This window comes from Hyperolius riggenbachi, chromosome 4, assembly GCF_040937935.1.
Source record: "Hyperolius riggenbachi isolate aHypRig1 chromosome 4, aHypRig1.pri, whole genome shotgun sequence".
Taxonomy (NCBI): domain Eukaryota; kingdom Metazoa; phylum Chordata; class Amphibia; order Anura; family Hyperoliidae; genus Hyperolius; species Hyperolius riggenbachi.
In genome coordinates this window covers 411115637-411128046 of record NC_090649.1, presented here as the reverse complement: position 1 = coordinate 411128046, position 12410 = coordinate 411115637, and the positions used below count along the sequence as shown (strand labels likewise).

Below are 12410 nucleotides of genomic sequence, written 5' to 3'. Positions count from 1 at the left end.
GTGAGAGTAGGGTTAGGTATAGATACAGTACAATACTTGTAATATATAACATTTATTAAATGATGTATATTTACACAAAGGGGAGGAGGGTCTAGGGGTTAGGGAGAGATCTGTGTGAGACTACAGTTATAATTGCAGTAAAATACCTGTAAAATCTACCATTGTATTGCTATGCTTAATACAAGTGTAAACATCGTTTTTGTTATAGATGCTATTTGACGTTTCATTTCCAAATTCGTTTTTTGTTATAGATGGTATTTTGCCGTTTCATTTCCGTTTATTCAACCTATTTAGCACTAGATTTTCGTTTATAAGCTATAAACAAAAAATATTGTTTTACATTACAACTTATGATTTTGGCTATATCCTGCACCCTTTTTTCTAGGCGCGCTTTTTTGATGCACGCCCCTTGCTTTGATTGGAAGATTTGAAGCTATGTTAGCCACTTGGCTGCCCTCCAATTCAGTCCTATGAGAGAGGATGGGGAGCACAGCCAGGACATTGCAGAAAGGATGTGGTGCAGGTAAGCTTGGGGCACAGTGCTAGGCATTCTAGAAGGGATTGATGCTGGCCTGACACTTTAGCTCCTTGCAACATTGGTTTATGAAGAAGGTATGGAGTGTTGTGCAGTGTCTACCGGTTGCCACTGTCCTGAACTAGCAATTTACAGATATAGTGTACTGTATACAGTTCAGTGGAAGGAGGTGGAGCAGTGATGGGGCTGTGCATAAGTGAGCAACTTCTAGTGGATGGGGTAAGTGAAAACCACAATACACTCCTCCATCACCCATTAGTCAGTGTTTGAAAATCCAGTGAGAGTCACCTGTACACACGCTGGATTCTCAGCCAAGGTGGCACTAAATGACTACCTCTGCCAAATTAAAGGGGCCATACACTAGGCGACCAACCAACCAATCGACCATCCAATTCGATTATTATAATGGAATTTGATGAAAATTGGTGCTGCCAAGTGCATGCCCGACCGACAAAGCGACCAATTTCAGGCCAGAAATTGGCCGCAGAGTCGATCGCTCAAGTTGGAAAATTTTGGGCCGAGGTTGGTTGGTCGGGTGTGCGGCGGTACGGCGGCCGATTTGCGAACGAGCAACGACGAAACCCCCGCTGCCGCAATGTATAAATGTATGCAGCGTGTAGTGCATTTATACATTACCTGTCTGGTGTCAGCCTCCACGCGGTTTCCGTCCATCTCAGGGTTCCGCATACACGCCGGCGGCGCTCTGACGTCACGAAGGCGCATAGTGGCAGACGTCAGACGCTATGCGCCACTAGCGTGTATGCGGCTGTTACCCGGCCAGATGGACGGACACCGTGCGGAAGCTGCTACAGGACAGGTAATGTATAAATGCACTACATTACATACATATATATATACATTTTGGGGGCAGCGTCGGGGCGGACGCGGCGGCTCAGCCGATTACCTGATGATTTCATGCTGAAATCGGACGGGAATCGGCCTGTAGTGTATGGGCAGATTCGATTAGAGACAAATTTATCTCTAATCAGATTCGATTAGAGATAAATTTGTCTCTTGGTCGAATCTGCCCATACTCGTTCTAATGTATGGGCACCTTTAGGGTGTTTTCACACATCCAATTTTGGACAATGATTGTCCAATGTTATTACTTTCATGTAGCATATGAAGTAGTACAATGTTAGTCGTGGAGCAGATATGCAGACATCAAACCAGCAAACACCGTTTCAGGTAATACTGATAATGACAAGCTATGGTTATTGCAAGCTTTCAAAATATTAGGTTTCTTTTGTATGCATGATACAGAACTGGATCAGAACTGTGCAAAATTAATGTAACATACAGAAGCTAGAGATGGTCAGTGATGTGTGCAGATTTCATACAAATTGGATGCAACGTCAAACATGACAAATTTAACCCCTGAGGTTAAAGCTGAGCAGCGGCATCCCCCTACCTACTCCGATCTCCTCTGGCGATCTGCACAAGCAGGAAATCCCGTTCAGAACGGGATTTCCTGCTTGGCTTCCCCCGTCGCCATGGTGACGTTCACGATGATGTCGTGACGTCAGAGGGAGTCTCGATCCACCCCTCAGCGCTGCCTGGCACTCATTGGCCAGGCTGCGCAAGGGGTCTGGGGGGGGGGCTGCGCGGCGGTAGCGGTAGCGGCGATCGAGTTATGCACGCAGCTAGCAAAGTGCTAGCTGCGTGCAATAAAAAAAAAATTGTGAAAATCGGCCCAGTGGGGCCTGAGCAATCCTCCTGCGTGGGTTACCCCGAGCTCAGCTCGGGATAATCGGCAAGGAGGTTAAAGCAAGCCTGAAGCGGAAAAAAAAAAATGATACACAAAAACTTTAAACCTGTACACAAAATGGGAGGAGGCGCCCCAGTGTAGTATGCTCAGGTAAGAGGTTTAAAAATAATTTTATTGTATGAAAGAAAAGGCAACTTGTTTTGCAGGATCTGCCGGCTTCCTCAGGTCTACAGTACAGTGTCTTATGCAGCTTCACGCACGGACTGGGAGCACCAATTAGAAACGTAACACTGTTTCAGTACCCACTTTTACCCATATTGGGTGCTTCCTCCCATTCTCTGTATTGCTCATAAAGTGTGGCTTGTATCATCGGAACTCACAGACGGTACCTTAAAGTGTTTGTTAACAGTATAGGTCAGCCTTTCTCAACCTTTCTACCCTGGAGGAACCCTGCAAATAACTTTGGGATCTCAAGGAACCCCTGCAAACCATTTTTTGATCTAGAGGAACCCCTGCATTTATTTTGCAGGAGGCATGGTCTTTAAAAGTATGTGTGGCGGTTTATTTCACTACCCCTATTACACTGCCACTCATTATACTGTCTCCTGACCCCCCAATTTAGTGCTTATTGTTGAAGTACCACCTATTATAATGTGCTCTATTATACTTCCCCCACGATGGGGGAAAATGCCAAGGAACCCCTGCAGAGTACTCAAGGAACCCTGGAGAAAGCCTGGTATAGGTGAAACCAGGTAACACAATGGTCATGATTCACAAAGATTTTTCACGTTTTCACAGTATCTATGTTAAATTTTTAAGCTCCCAAAGAGCAAAAATATGATATAGTGAAGGTAAGAAAAGTAATATTGAAATTAAGTTAATCAGGAAAGTTGAGTGATTATTTTGATTGTAAATGTGCTGAAAAGTTATTTTTATTTATTAGGTGATAAATAAGTCTAGTATGAGAAGTTTTGTGGATAGAGCCCAATGGCCCTTATTCATTTTTTTCTCCGAAGTTTTCTCCTAGGTGATATTTTACACCTTATCAATAAAACGCTTGTAAACCTCCAGCAAGCAAGAAATTACTTTGAGTTCTGAAAAGTAATTTTAAACATGATGAAAAATAAGAGAAATATAGAAAAAAAAACTAAGGAGAAAAGTGAATTGAATAAAGGGCCCATGTGCTAATATATATATTTTTAGGTTCTGAACACAAATGTTATATTTTAAATAGGTTTCAGTGTACTGGTTAAAAACACCACATTTGGCATAGGAGGCCAGAGTTTAAAATCTGGCTGGTTGGAACCAGTAACTATTCAGTAAGGAGTTCTAGGCCAAGACTCCCTCACGCTCCAGGCTCACCTATTGAGCACCCCTAGTGATTCGCAGCTATAAGGGCTGATTCACACTACAAGAGCTTTATAATAGCTAGAGATTTTAAAAGCTCTTGCTAATGCAATGCTATGGGGGATTCAAACAAAATCACATTGCTCCAGTGTGAACACACACATAGGATAACATTAGCAAGAGCTTTTAAAATCATATATCGCTCAGAAAAGCTCTTGTAGTATGAACCAGCCATAAGTGTTAGCATTTCATTTTTTTTATGATTATAACCATTTATTTCACTATCCAACCTCTGTTTGTTTATTTCCGTTGGTCACGGCTTGCCTTAATAAAAGACATTCTATAGAAGAGAGAATTAATGAGATGTAACCAGGCGGCAATGCTTTTGGCCAGGCAAGCTACTTACCTCTGGTGTCTTTCCAGCCTGATCGGAGTGGTAAGATGCAGACTTTGCAGCATCCAGTAGTGCACTGATCTCAGTCTGCGGGACAGAAGGACCTTTACAAGGAGCGCCTCCTTTTTCATTTCTTTCTGTAAGTTTTACAGGAACTGAAACAGATTTTTTCTCTATGGTCCCATTATCAAGTGCCCTACATTCTAATGGGGATGTTAACGTAGGTTTTACTTGATCTGATGAAACGTGCTGATGAGAGTCCCCAGATGCAGTTCCAGTAGATGCCCCTTCCTTATCAGGGATGGAAATGGAAGACAAAATGCCAAGATCTGCAACGTCGGGTTTAAGCAGCTTCCTTTTAGCAGCTGTCGGCTGTACTTGAGTGGAAGCTGAAGACGTACCATCATACTTTCTCTGTTCTTCAGATTCCAAAGTCCTACTGGAGCTTTGTAATGGTAGCCGACTTCTAGTCCTGGGAATGGGCAAGTCTGTTTCAGTGTTGGACTGTTCAGATACAGATCGTGATTTGACCTCATGCTCCCTCGTGCCAATATCATTTGCTAATGCAGAGGCATCATCATGAGATACAAAGTCTGTCCCAGTGGTGGAGTCCTCTTTATGCTCATGGTCACCCTCCTGCTTCAGATCACTAAGCTCGGCATAGAAGATCTCCTGGTCTATTGAGCTGTTTGTATCAGTCTCATAATTGCCCACTTTATATGTGCTTTTACTACTGTTCTCCTCAATCTGAACAACATTTAATTCCTGTCCACTAAAATGTGCCCGGATTTGATACATATAAGTCATAACAGTCAGCTTGTCTGGGATTGCAAGTAACACCATGTCAGAGGGTTCCAGGAGTCGAGATATTCCTATGCTGGCAAATCCATCGTAAGCCTTAAGACAAGAGAGAAAGGAAAAGTTAGTTGGTTCTTCAAAAGTTTCAATAGACAAAAGATATGTTACAGCTCTATTCACTAACCCAATTATGCATCAACACATACTGAAAGATCTATCAGATAGAGTCAATTGAGGAGGAGGAGTAAAGCATTCTCCATGACTCAATCGAAAACGAGGCTAAAAGATTGCAGTTAGGTAGCAGTCAGCAATCTTTGCATTGAAATTTTTGTATGCAATGAAAACTATTTTCTAGATCAGTGCTGTCCAACTTCATGGGCACGGAGGGCCATTTTTTTTTCAGACCCCATGGTGGAGGGCCGAAGGTTCTTGCTAGAGTCGCAGCCCCCCCCCCCCCCCCCCCCCCGGGAAAAAATTGCAATTAAAGGACAATTCGATTGGCAGCACTTACCACAAAATGCAATTTAAGATGTCGGGGAAGCGCCAAAAACCACGGGGGTTCCGTTGCGTGTGCGCCGAAAAATGGGTGTGGCCATGGACCAGAATGCAGGTGTGGCCACGGGTGGAGACAAATTTACATGAATTTAGCAATGTGGGACATTAGATTAGGACAGTGGTGGGGAACCTTTTGGAGGCCAAGTGTCCAAACTGCAACCCAAAAGTCACTTATCTATCGCAAAGTGGCAACAGCAATTTAAACTACATACAAACGTTTTAACTCATACATGAACATTATGGAAAATCCAAGTTGAAAATAAACTGTGAAAATAAACAATTTCATCCATCCTACTCCTGAAAAATGTGGGTTTTTTTTTAGAGCCTCCCAGTTTTATTTTCCGTTTTAAAAAGCTAAAAAAGTAGGTTTAACGCTATTGTTTCATGATAACGATTTAGCTTTTCCATAGTCTCGCAGTTCGCAATCATGTGACCACCAACAAGACAAATTCAGCAATCATGAGGCCCCCAACAAATCATGAGGCCCCCAACAAGACACATTCAGCAATCATGATGCCCCCAACAAGACAAATTTAGCAATCATGAGGCCCCCAAAAAATCATGAGGCCCCCCAACAAGACACATTCAGCAATCTTGAGGCCCCCAACAGGACAAATTCAGCAATCGTGATGCCCCCAACAAATCATGAGGCCCCCAACAAGACAAATCCAGTAACCATGAGGCCCCCAACATGACAAATTCAGCAGTCATGGGGCACATAAATAGACAGCATTTCACATAAATAAGCAGAATGCCCCTTTAATATGGTAGACACCTCTCACCTGGCTTCTAAATTCTCCTCTACTGGCTGCTGTGCCTGGCAATAGTGTTTTGGGCCGGATTGGGGATGATGTGTGGGCTGAAATGCCTTGCGGTGCTGCTGTGGCCGGGCTGCCGGTGATCCTGTGGCCGGGTGAGGTAGTGACAGGTGCCCCCCCAGTTGAGGTAGTGACAGGTGTCCCCCCCAGCTAGATAGTGACAGGTGCCCCCCCCAGCTAGATAGTGACAGGTGCCCCCCCCAGCTAGTGACAGGTGTCCCCCCAGCTAGATAGTGACAGGTGTCTCCCCCAGCTAGATAGTGACAGGTGCCCCCCCAGTTAGATAGTGACAGGTGCCCCCCCCAGTTAGATAGTGACAGGTGCCCCCCCCAGCTAGATAGTGACCGGTGTCCCCCCCCAGCTAGACAGGTGCCCCCCCAGCTATAGTGACAGGTGTCCCCCCCCCCCAGCTATAGTGACAGGTGTCCCCCCCAGCTATAGTGACAGGTGCCCCCCCCAGCTAGATAGTGACAGGTGCCCCCCCCAGCTAGATAGTGACAGGTCCCCCCCCAGCTATAGTGACAGGTGTCCCCCCAGCTATAGTGACAGGTGTCCCCCCAGCTATAGTGACAGGTGTCCCCCCAGCTATAGTGACAGGTGTCCCCCCAGCTATAGTGACAGGTGTCCACCCCAGCTAGATAGTGACAGGTGCCCCCCCAGTTAGATAGTGACAGGTGCCCCCCCAAGTTAGATAGTGACAGGTGCCCCCCCAGCTATATAGTGACAGGTGCCCCCCCAGCTAGATAGTGACAGGTGCCTCCCCCCAGCTAGATAGACAGGTGCCCCCCCCAGCTAGTGACAGGTGCCCCCACCAGTTAGCGAGCCCGTTACCTCTCTCTCCTGTGTCCCTGCTGCCGCTGCCCCACAGCTCAGACCTCACAGATCGCGGCGACGGAAGAAGCAAGCAGAGCGCGCGCATGACACCCGCGCAGCAGAACGTCACATGCGGGAGTGACTAATGATGTTACTTCCGCATGTGACGTACTCCGTGCGGGTACCATGCGCACTCTGTTTACCTCAGTCGCCGCGATCTGAGGTCTGAGCTGTGGGGCAGCAGCGGCAGCGGGGACACAGGAGAGGCCAGCGGGGACACAGGAGAGGCCACAATAAGAGGGAGCAGGCATGGCGCCCATAGCGCAAGTCATGCCTGCATCCCAGGAAGACGAGCGGGCCGCAGCAGGTGGCCTGGCGGGCCGCCAGTCGGACAGCGCTGTTCTAGATTATTGGATTTCAGCCAAGTCACATGCAAAGCAATAATGACCTATATCTGTGACCAGAGATACATTTATACACTACCATTTGGTTAAGACAGATTGAAAGACAATCCCATCATACACAGGCGTTTTATAAGTTTAGAGACACAATCTTACAACACAAACAATAAGTGAGTATAGAGTACTGTATGTTCAACATTTACTACCAAAGAGACTGTCCTCTTCGGGTTAATACGAAATGGATGAGAGGCCACCAAGCTGTTCCAGAGCAGGGACCCCCAAGGTGCGGCCGCACTGCACCTGCAGAGTAAGTAGCTCAATAGAGTCCGTACACTACTGTGCAGGTGCAGATGGCTCGCACCTGCGCAGTAATGCAGACCCGATTAGGCTAGGTTATCTTCGCCAAAGTCCAAGTATCACTTGCCCCCATTTTTGTGGAGTGGACAGCGCTGGAGTGGTCCAATGGAGGAGCATGAGGGAAGCCTTTGGAGGATCCAGAGTCTTCCCTCCCCAAGGTGAGTACCCATTTGGGGCACATTTTTTCCCTACAGGTACACAAAGTAAAGCCACATGACCAATGCCATGTAGGTTCATGTTCTGCTGCCAAAACAACTTTGACCTATCAAGGCATGGACTCTGCCTCTGAAGGTGTCCTATATTTAACACAATACAATAATACAATACAATAACATTTCTATAGCGCTTTTCTCCCATAGGACTCAAAGCGCTTAGGCTCTCTCAGATTCAGTAATTGGTAGTAGGATGAAGTATTCACACAACAAAAGTTATATTTCTGCAAATGCAAACTGAACAGGTGGGTTTTCAGTCTGGATTTAAACACGTCCAGGGATGGAGCTGTCCTGATCTGTTTAGGTAAGGAGTTCCAAAACGTCGGGGCAGCATGACAGAAGGCTCTAGGACCAAAAGTTTCCAAGTGGACTCTGGGTATGACTAGATTATTAGAACCTGTGGATCTGAGAATGCGGGGATTGCTACGCAGCTGCAACATTTCTTTCATGTATCCAGGGCCCAGATTATTCAGTGATTTAAATGTCAGTAGGCCGATCTTGAATAGGACCCTCCATTCTATAGGTAGCCAGTGAAGGGAGTGCAGGACTGGCATTATGTGGCAGTGACGGGGTTGGTTGACTAGCAGTCTGGCAGCAGTATTCTGTATCAGCTGTAGACACCAAGATGCTAGCAGTAGATCCTTTAAGTCCTGTAAGTTGTGAGATTGGGTCTTCATGGATTTGACTTGCTTTTCCACACCATGGATGTTGGGGAGAACAAACCAAAGCTGTAACCTCTGCATAGCTGTAATGTTGGGCATACAGGCAGAAAAGACAGCATCCAACCATTTCCTACAGATAAGCCTGAGCAGATGCCTACTCAATGGCTTGGCCTAGCCAAACACAGAATATCTGAGCACACACAGTCCTACATTTATGTTTGTGTGTACATGTTTTTGCTCTTTCTACAGCCAGGTTGTATTTTCACAAGACCCTACACTTTTTCTGAAGCCATTATCTAAAGATATGCTATAGAAGCTTTCGTTTTTTTCCTGCCATGTCTCTGATATTCCCCAGACCACGTCCGTTTGCTGATTGACAGCATGAGACAGATCAGAGTTTATCAATCTGGATCAAAGGATGAGATTTCCAGTGGTGTGAAGATATCACTACCAATCTGCTCTCGCTGAGGACTCAATTTATTACTTACATTATTTATTTATTATCACAGAAGATCATTACTCACCTGTGAATCTGCCATTTGTGCTTTTTTCCAGGAATGTAATGGACTGTGTTTTGAACTAACGGTATAGAGTAAATCTTATCAGGGTAAACACTCATACTGAATAACCGCTGTTAAAACAGCCTGTCGCCTACACAGGCCATATAAAGACTACTTTTTGAAGAGACACAATGTTTGAAGGGACACAGCGTATAGCTAAGCTAGGCTGTTTATAGCTGCCATAAAGCTTCTATTATATAAATGGAAAATGATAAGTAAAAATATATAAAACACACACACATATATATCTGTTTAACTATGACCTGAAATGAAAACAACAGTGTCACAGGTGTGTGATCACAGGACAGACTGTATAAAATGACACACCCCCTGGTAAACAAGACACATAAATAGTGCTTATTTTTTTACATGGGTAAAATAATATTCTTCAAATACATATACCAATAATTAAAAACGTATGTGTATGGAGATGGTCTCATATTACATTAGATTAATTGGTTATAGCATGCAACCTTACCACCAGTTAAGTATACACTATTTGCATAGAGTTTGTGTGTGATTCTGCCTACATCTTAAAAATATACATATAAGATTGTTGGCTTCTGCTTAAAAAAGGCCTCAGTCTATGGTGGAGGTATGACTATGGTAGAAAGACTGTAAGCCCCTCTGCGGGACAGATACTATTGACAAGACTACATACTCTGTAAGGCACAGTGGTAGATGTCCGTGCTATAGAAATACTAAATATAAATAAATAAATCTAACCCAAGCTTGCCTTAAAGGAGAACTGTGCTGGTGTACAAAAATATATCTATCTTGTATGTGGCCACTGAGGCCAAGCGGCCCTCCCATTCACAGTTGTAAGTAGTTTAGAATAGGGATGGCCAATGAGATGCACATAATTTGAGTTGATGCAGGATTATGCTAATTTTGTGTGCAAATATATGCATCTTAAAAAATGACCAATCAAATTTTACCTTAACAGGATTTGATCGGTTTTTAAGCTGCATAAATTTCCATATGGAAATTTGGCATAATGCTGTATCAACATATTTGCATCTCATTAACCATCTCTAGTGAAGAAGTCCTCTCCAGTCTACCCAAAGAAGGTGGGAGCAGGCAATACTCAGAGGTTTTGGTGGTTAAACAGGGAGGAGCTTCTATCACCACAGACATAGGGGAAAAAGTTAATTGAATAAGGCACACAACTTTAATCCTAGGAGATATTTCACCTTCTCCTTAAAATAACTTTTCAGCAAGTAACAAAAAATTAGGTGAAAAAGTAGTGTCAAAATTATTCCAAGTATTTCCTTGCTTGCTGGTGGCTTCAAAAGCATTTTATTGATGAGGTGTAAAGGTATTACCTAGGAGAAAACGTAAATTGAATAAGGGCCTAATACTGGAAATACACGGGTCACTTCTGGTGCTCGGTCGTTTTGCCTGCTTGATTCTCTTATCTTTTTTTCAATTCACTTCAGGGCTCGTTTCCACTGTTGCGGTGCGGAATCTCCTGGATTCCACTGCGGACGAAATCGCATGCGGATGCGTTTCCGCATGCGGATTTCCCCGCGATTTCGCATGGCAAGGAGCCAGGCGAATTTAACCATGTCACTGCCTGTGTAAAGCTCCATAGCATTACATGCGAAATCGCACGCGAAATCGCGGGGAAATCCGCATGACAAAGCCGCATGCGATTTCCCTATTAAAAACATTGCGGGCGATTCGCCCGCATTCCTGCCGCACGCGAAATCTGATGGCTCTGTCATGCAGATTTCCCCTGCACGCCAAAACGCACCCGCACAACGCGCAAGTGGAAACTATCCCATCCACTTGTATTGCCTATGCGAATCCGCATGCGGTGCCTGCATGCAGATTCGCTATAGTGGAAACGAGCCCTCAATGACAAATCGAGCAGCAAAAAGATCAAGCGGTGATCGGACATGTTGGAAATGATCTAACTAACCATCTAATCAGCTCAGAATCGAGCTGTGTATTCCCAGCATCAGTGTCGTTCCCTCTCCTCAAGCTTTTGGAGACTAATCCATTACATTCACATAGAAGCTTTCCAGATGATTAAACAGTAGTTCCTTTATTGTTTACAAAAGCACTCCTTCGAAAGGATCTACACAAAGATGCCAGGCAGCCTCCCTATTAGCTTGCATGCTATTCTAGCAGTTGGGCTGAGCTACTGCCTTGCTTTTGTAAAGAAAAAAAGAAATTACTGAGAATCTCACATGAGGGAAAAGACTATTTCAAACCAAGTCAAATTTTTACTACCTACTTTTATAATGACCTAGGAAAAAAGTAATTTGTAGTGCATTTTACTCACAGACAAATGCACATCTTAAATGAATATATTTTTTAGCAAAAACAAAAGTCTGTCTTCTTAAAGAGCACCCCAGCCAAAAAAAGGTCTGAATGGCAATACATATAGGTAAGTCTATGCACTGTGTACAGTTAGATGAACGTATAAAGTTTACATCTGGTACATCATAGTGGAGAGAACAGACTCACATCTATATCTGTAGTAGCACATCCTTTTTTCTTAAGTACACCCTTAGCATGTGTCTACCCCTTCAGCCTGGTTCCTTCTTCTGCCCCTCCCTCCCCTGCCCTTTGCCTGCCTGGATCAAATTACTTCTGTTTTCACAGTGTGTAGGAGAGAGAATCTTACCCTGTCTGTTTGCTAGAATTCTTATTTCAGATGTCTGTCTGCCTAGATTAGATCACATGAACACGAGGGGTGGAGTTCTGATATCAATCCCCCAGCATCCTTTGCACCTATGGTTTGGAAAGAAAAAAAAATGCCAGGGCCCAATTTCACAATGGGGTGGGAATTTCAAGACAATATGTGGAATACGGACACTGGGGGTGAAAAAAAATCACATTTTATTATGTGTTATTTTATATAACTTGGCAACTTAGGCAAGGTTTAAAGCAAACTCTAATTTATAATTTAGGTAAGCTTTAAAATCGTAGGTATTTGCAATAATTCAGGTTGGAGTGAGCATAGATCTCCCACGATGCATCATTGCTGAATATGGAAATCATCCTTTGTTGTCCCTGTAAGCTAGCCACACCTCCAGAACCGCTGGAATGCAATGATGTGTCAGCTTGTAAATTGTACAGAGCCACAATAATCTAACATGCATACAGCCTGTTTTGAATTGATTGATTCTCATTTTTCCCCTGATGCTGTGCAAAGCATGATGGGATTTCTGATGTTGTGGCTCTCGTTCTGCTGTTTTGGTGCAATTTTTTTTTCTTACATTTTGAATTTGACATTTGA

At 44.2% G+C, this 12410-nt stretch overlaps 1 protein-coding gene across 9 annotated transcripts in view; it reads right to left on the bottom strand.

The window, feature by feature from the left end:
* EHBP1 (EH domain binding protein 1) overlaps positions 1-12410 on the bottom strand; it is a 558994-nt gene that overhangs the window by 236312 nt on the left and 310272 nt on the right. For all 9 annotated transcript variants that reach the window (XM_068232339.1, XM_068232340.1, XM_068232344.1 and 6 more), the window contains one exon: positions 3997-4881. In XM_068232339.1, coding sequence (XP_068088440.1) covers positions 3997-4881 — 885 coding nt within the window. The remainder of the gene's footprint in view (positions 1-3996; positions 4882-12410) is intronic.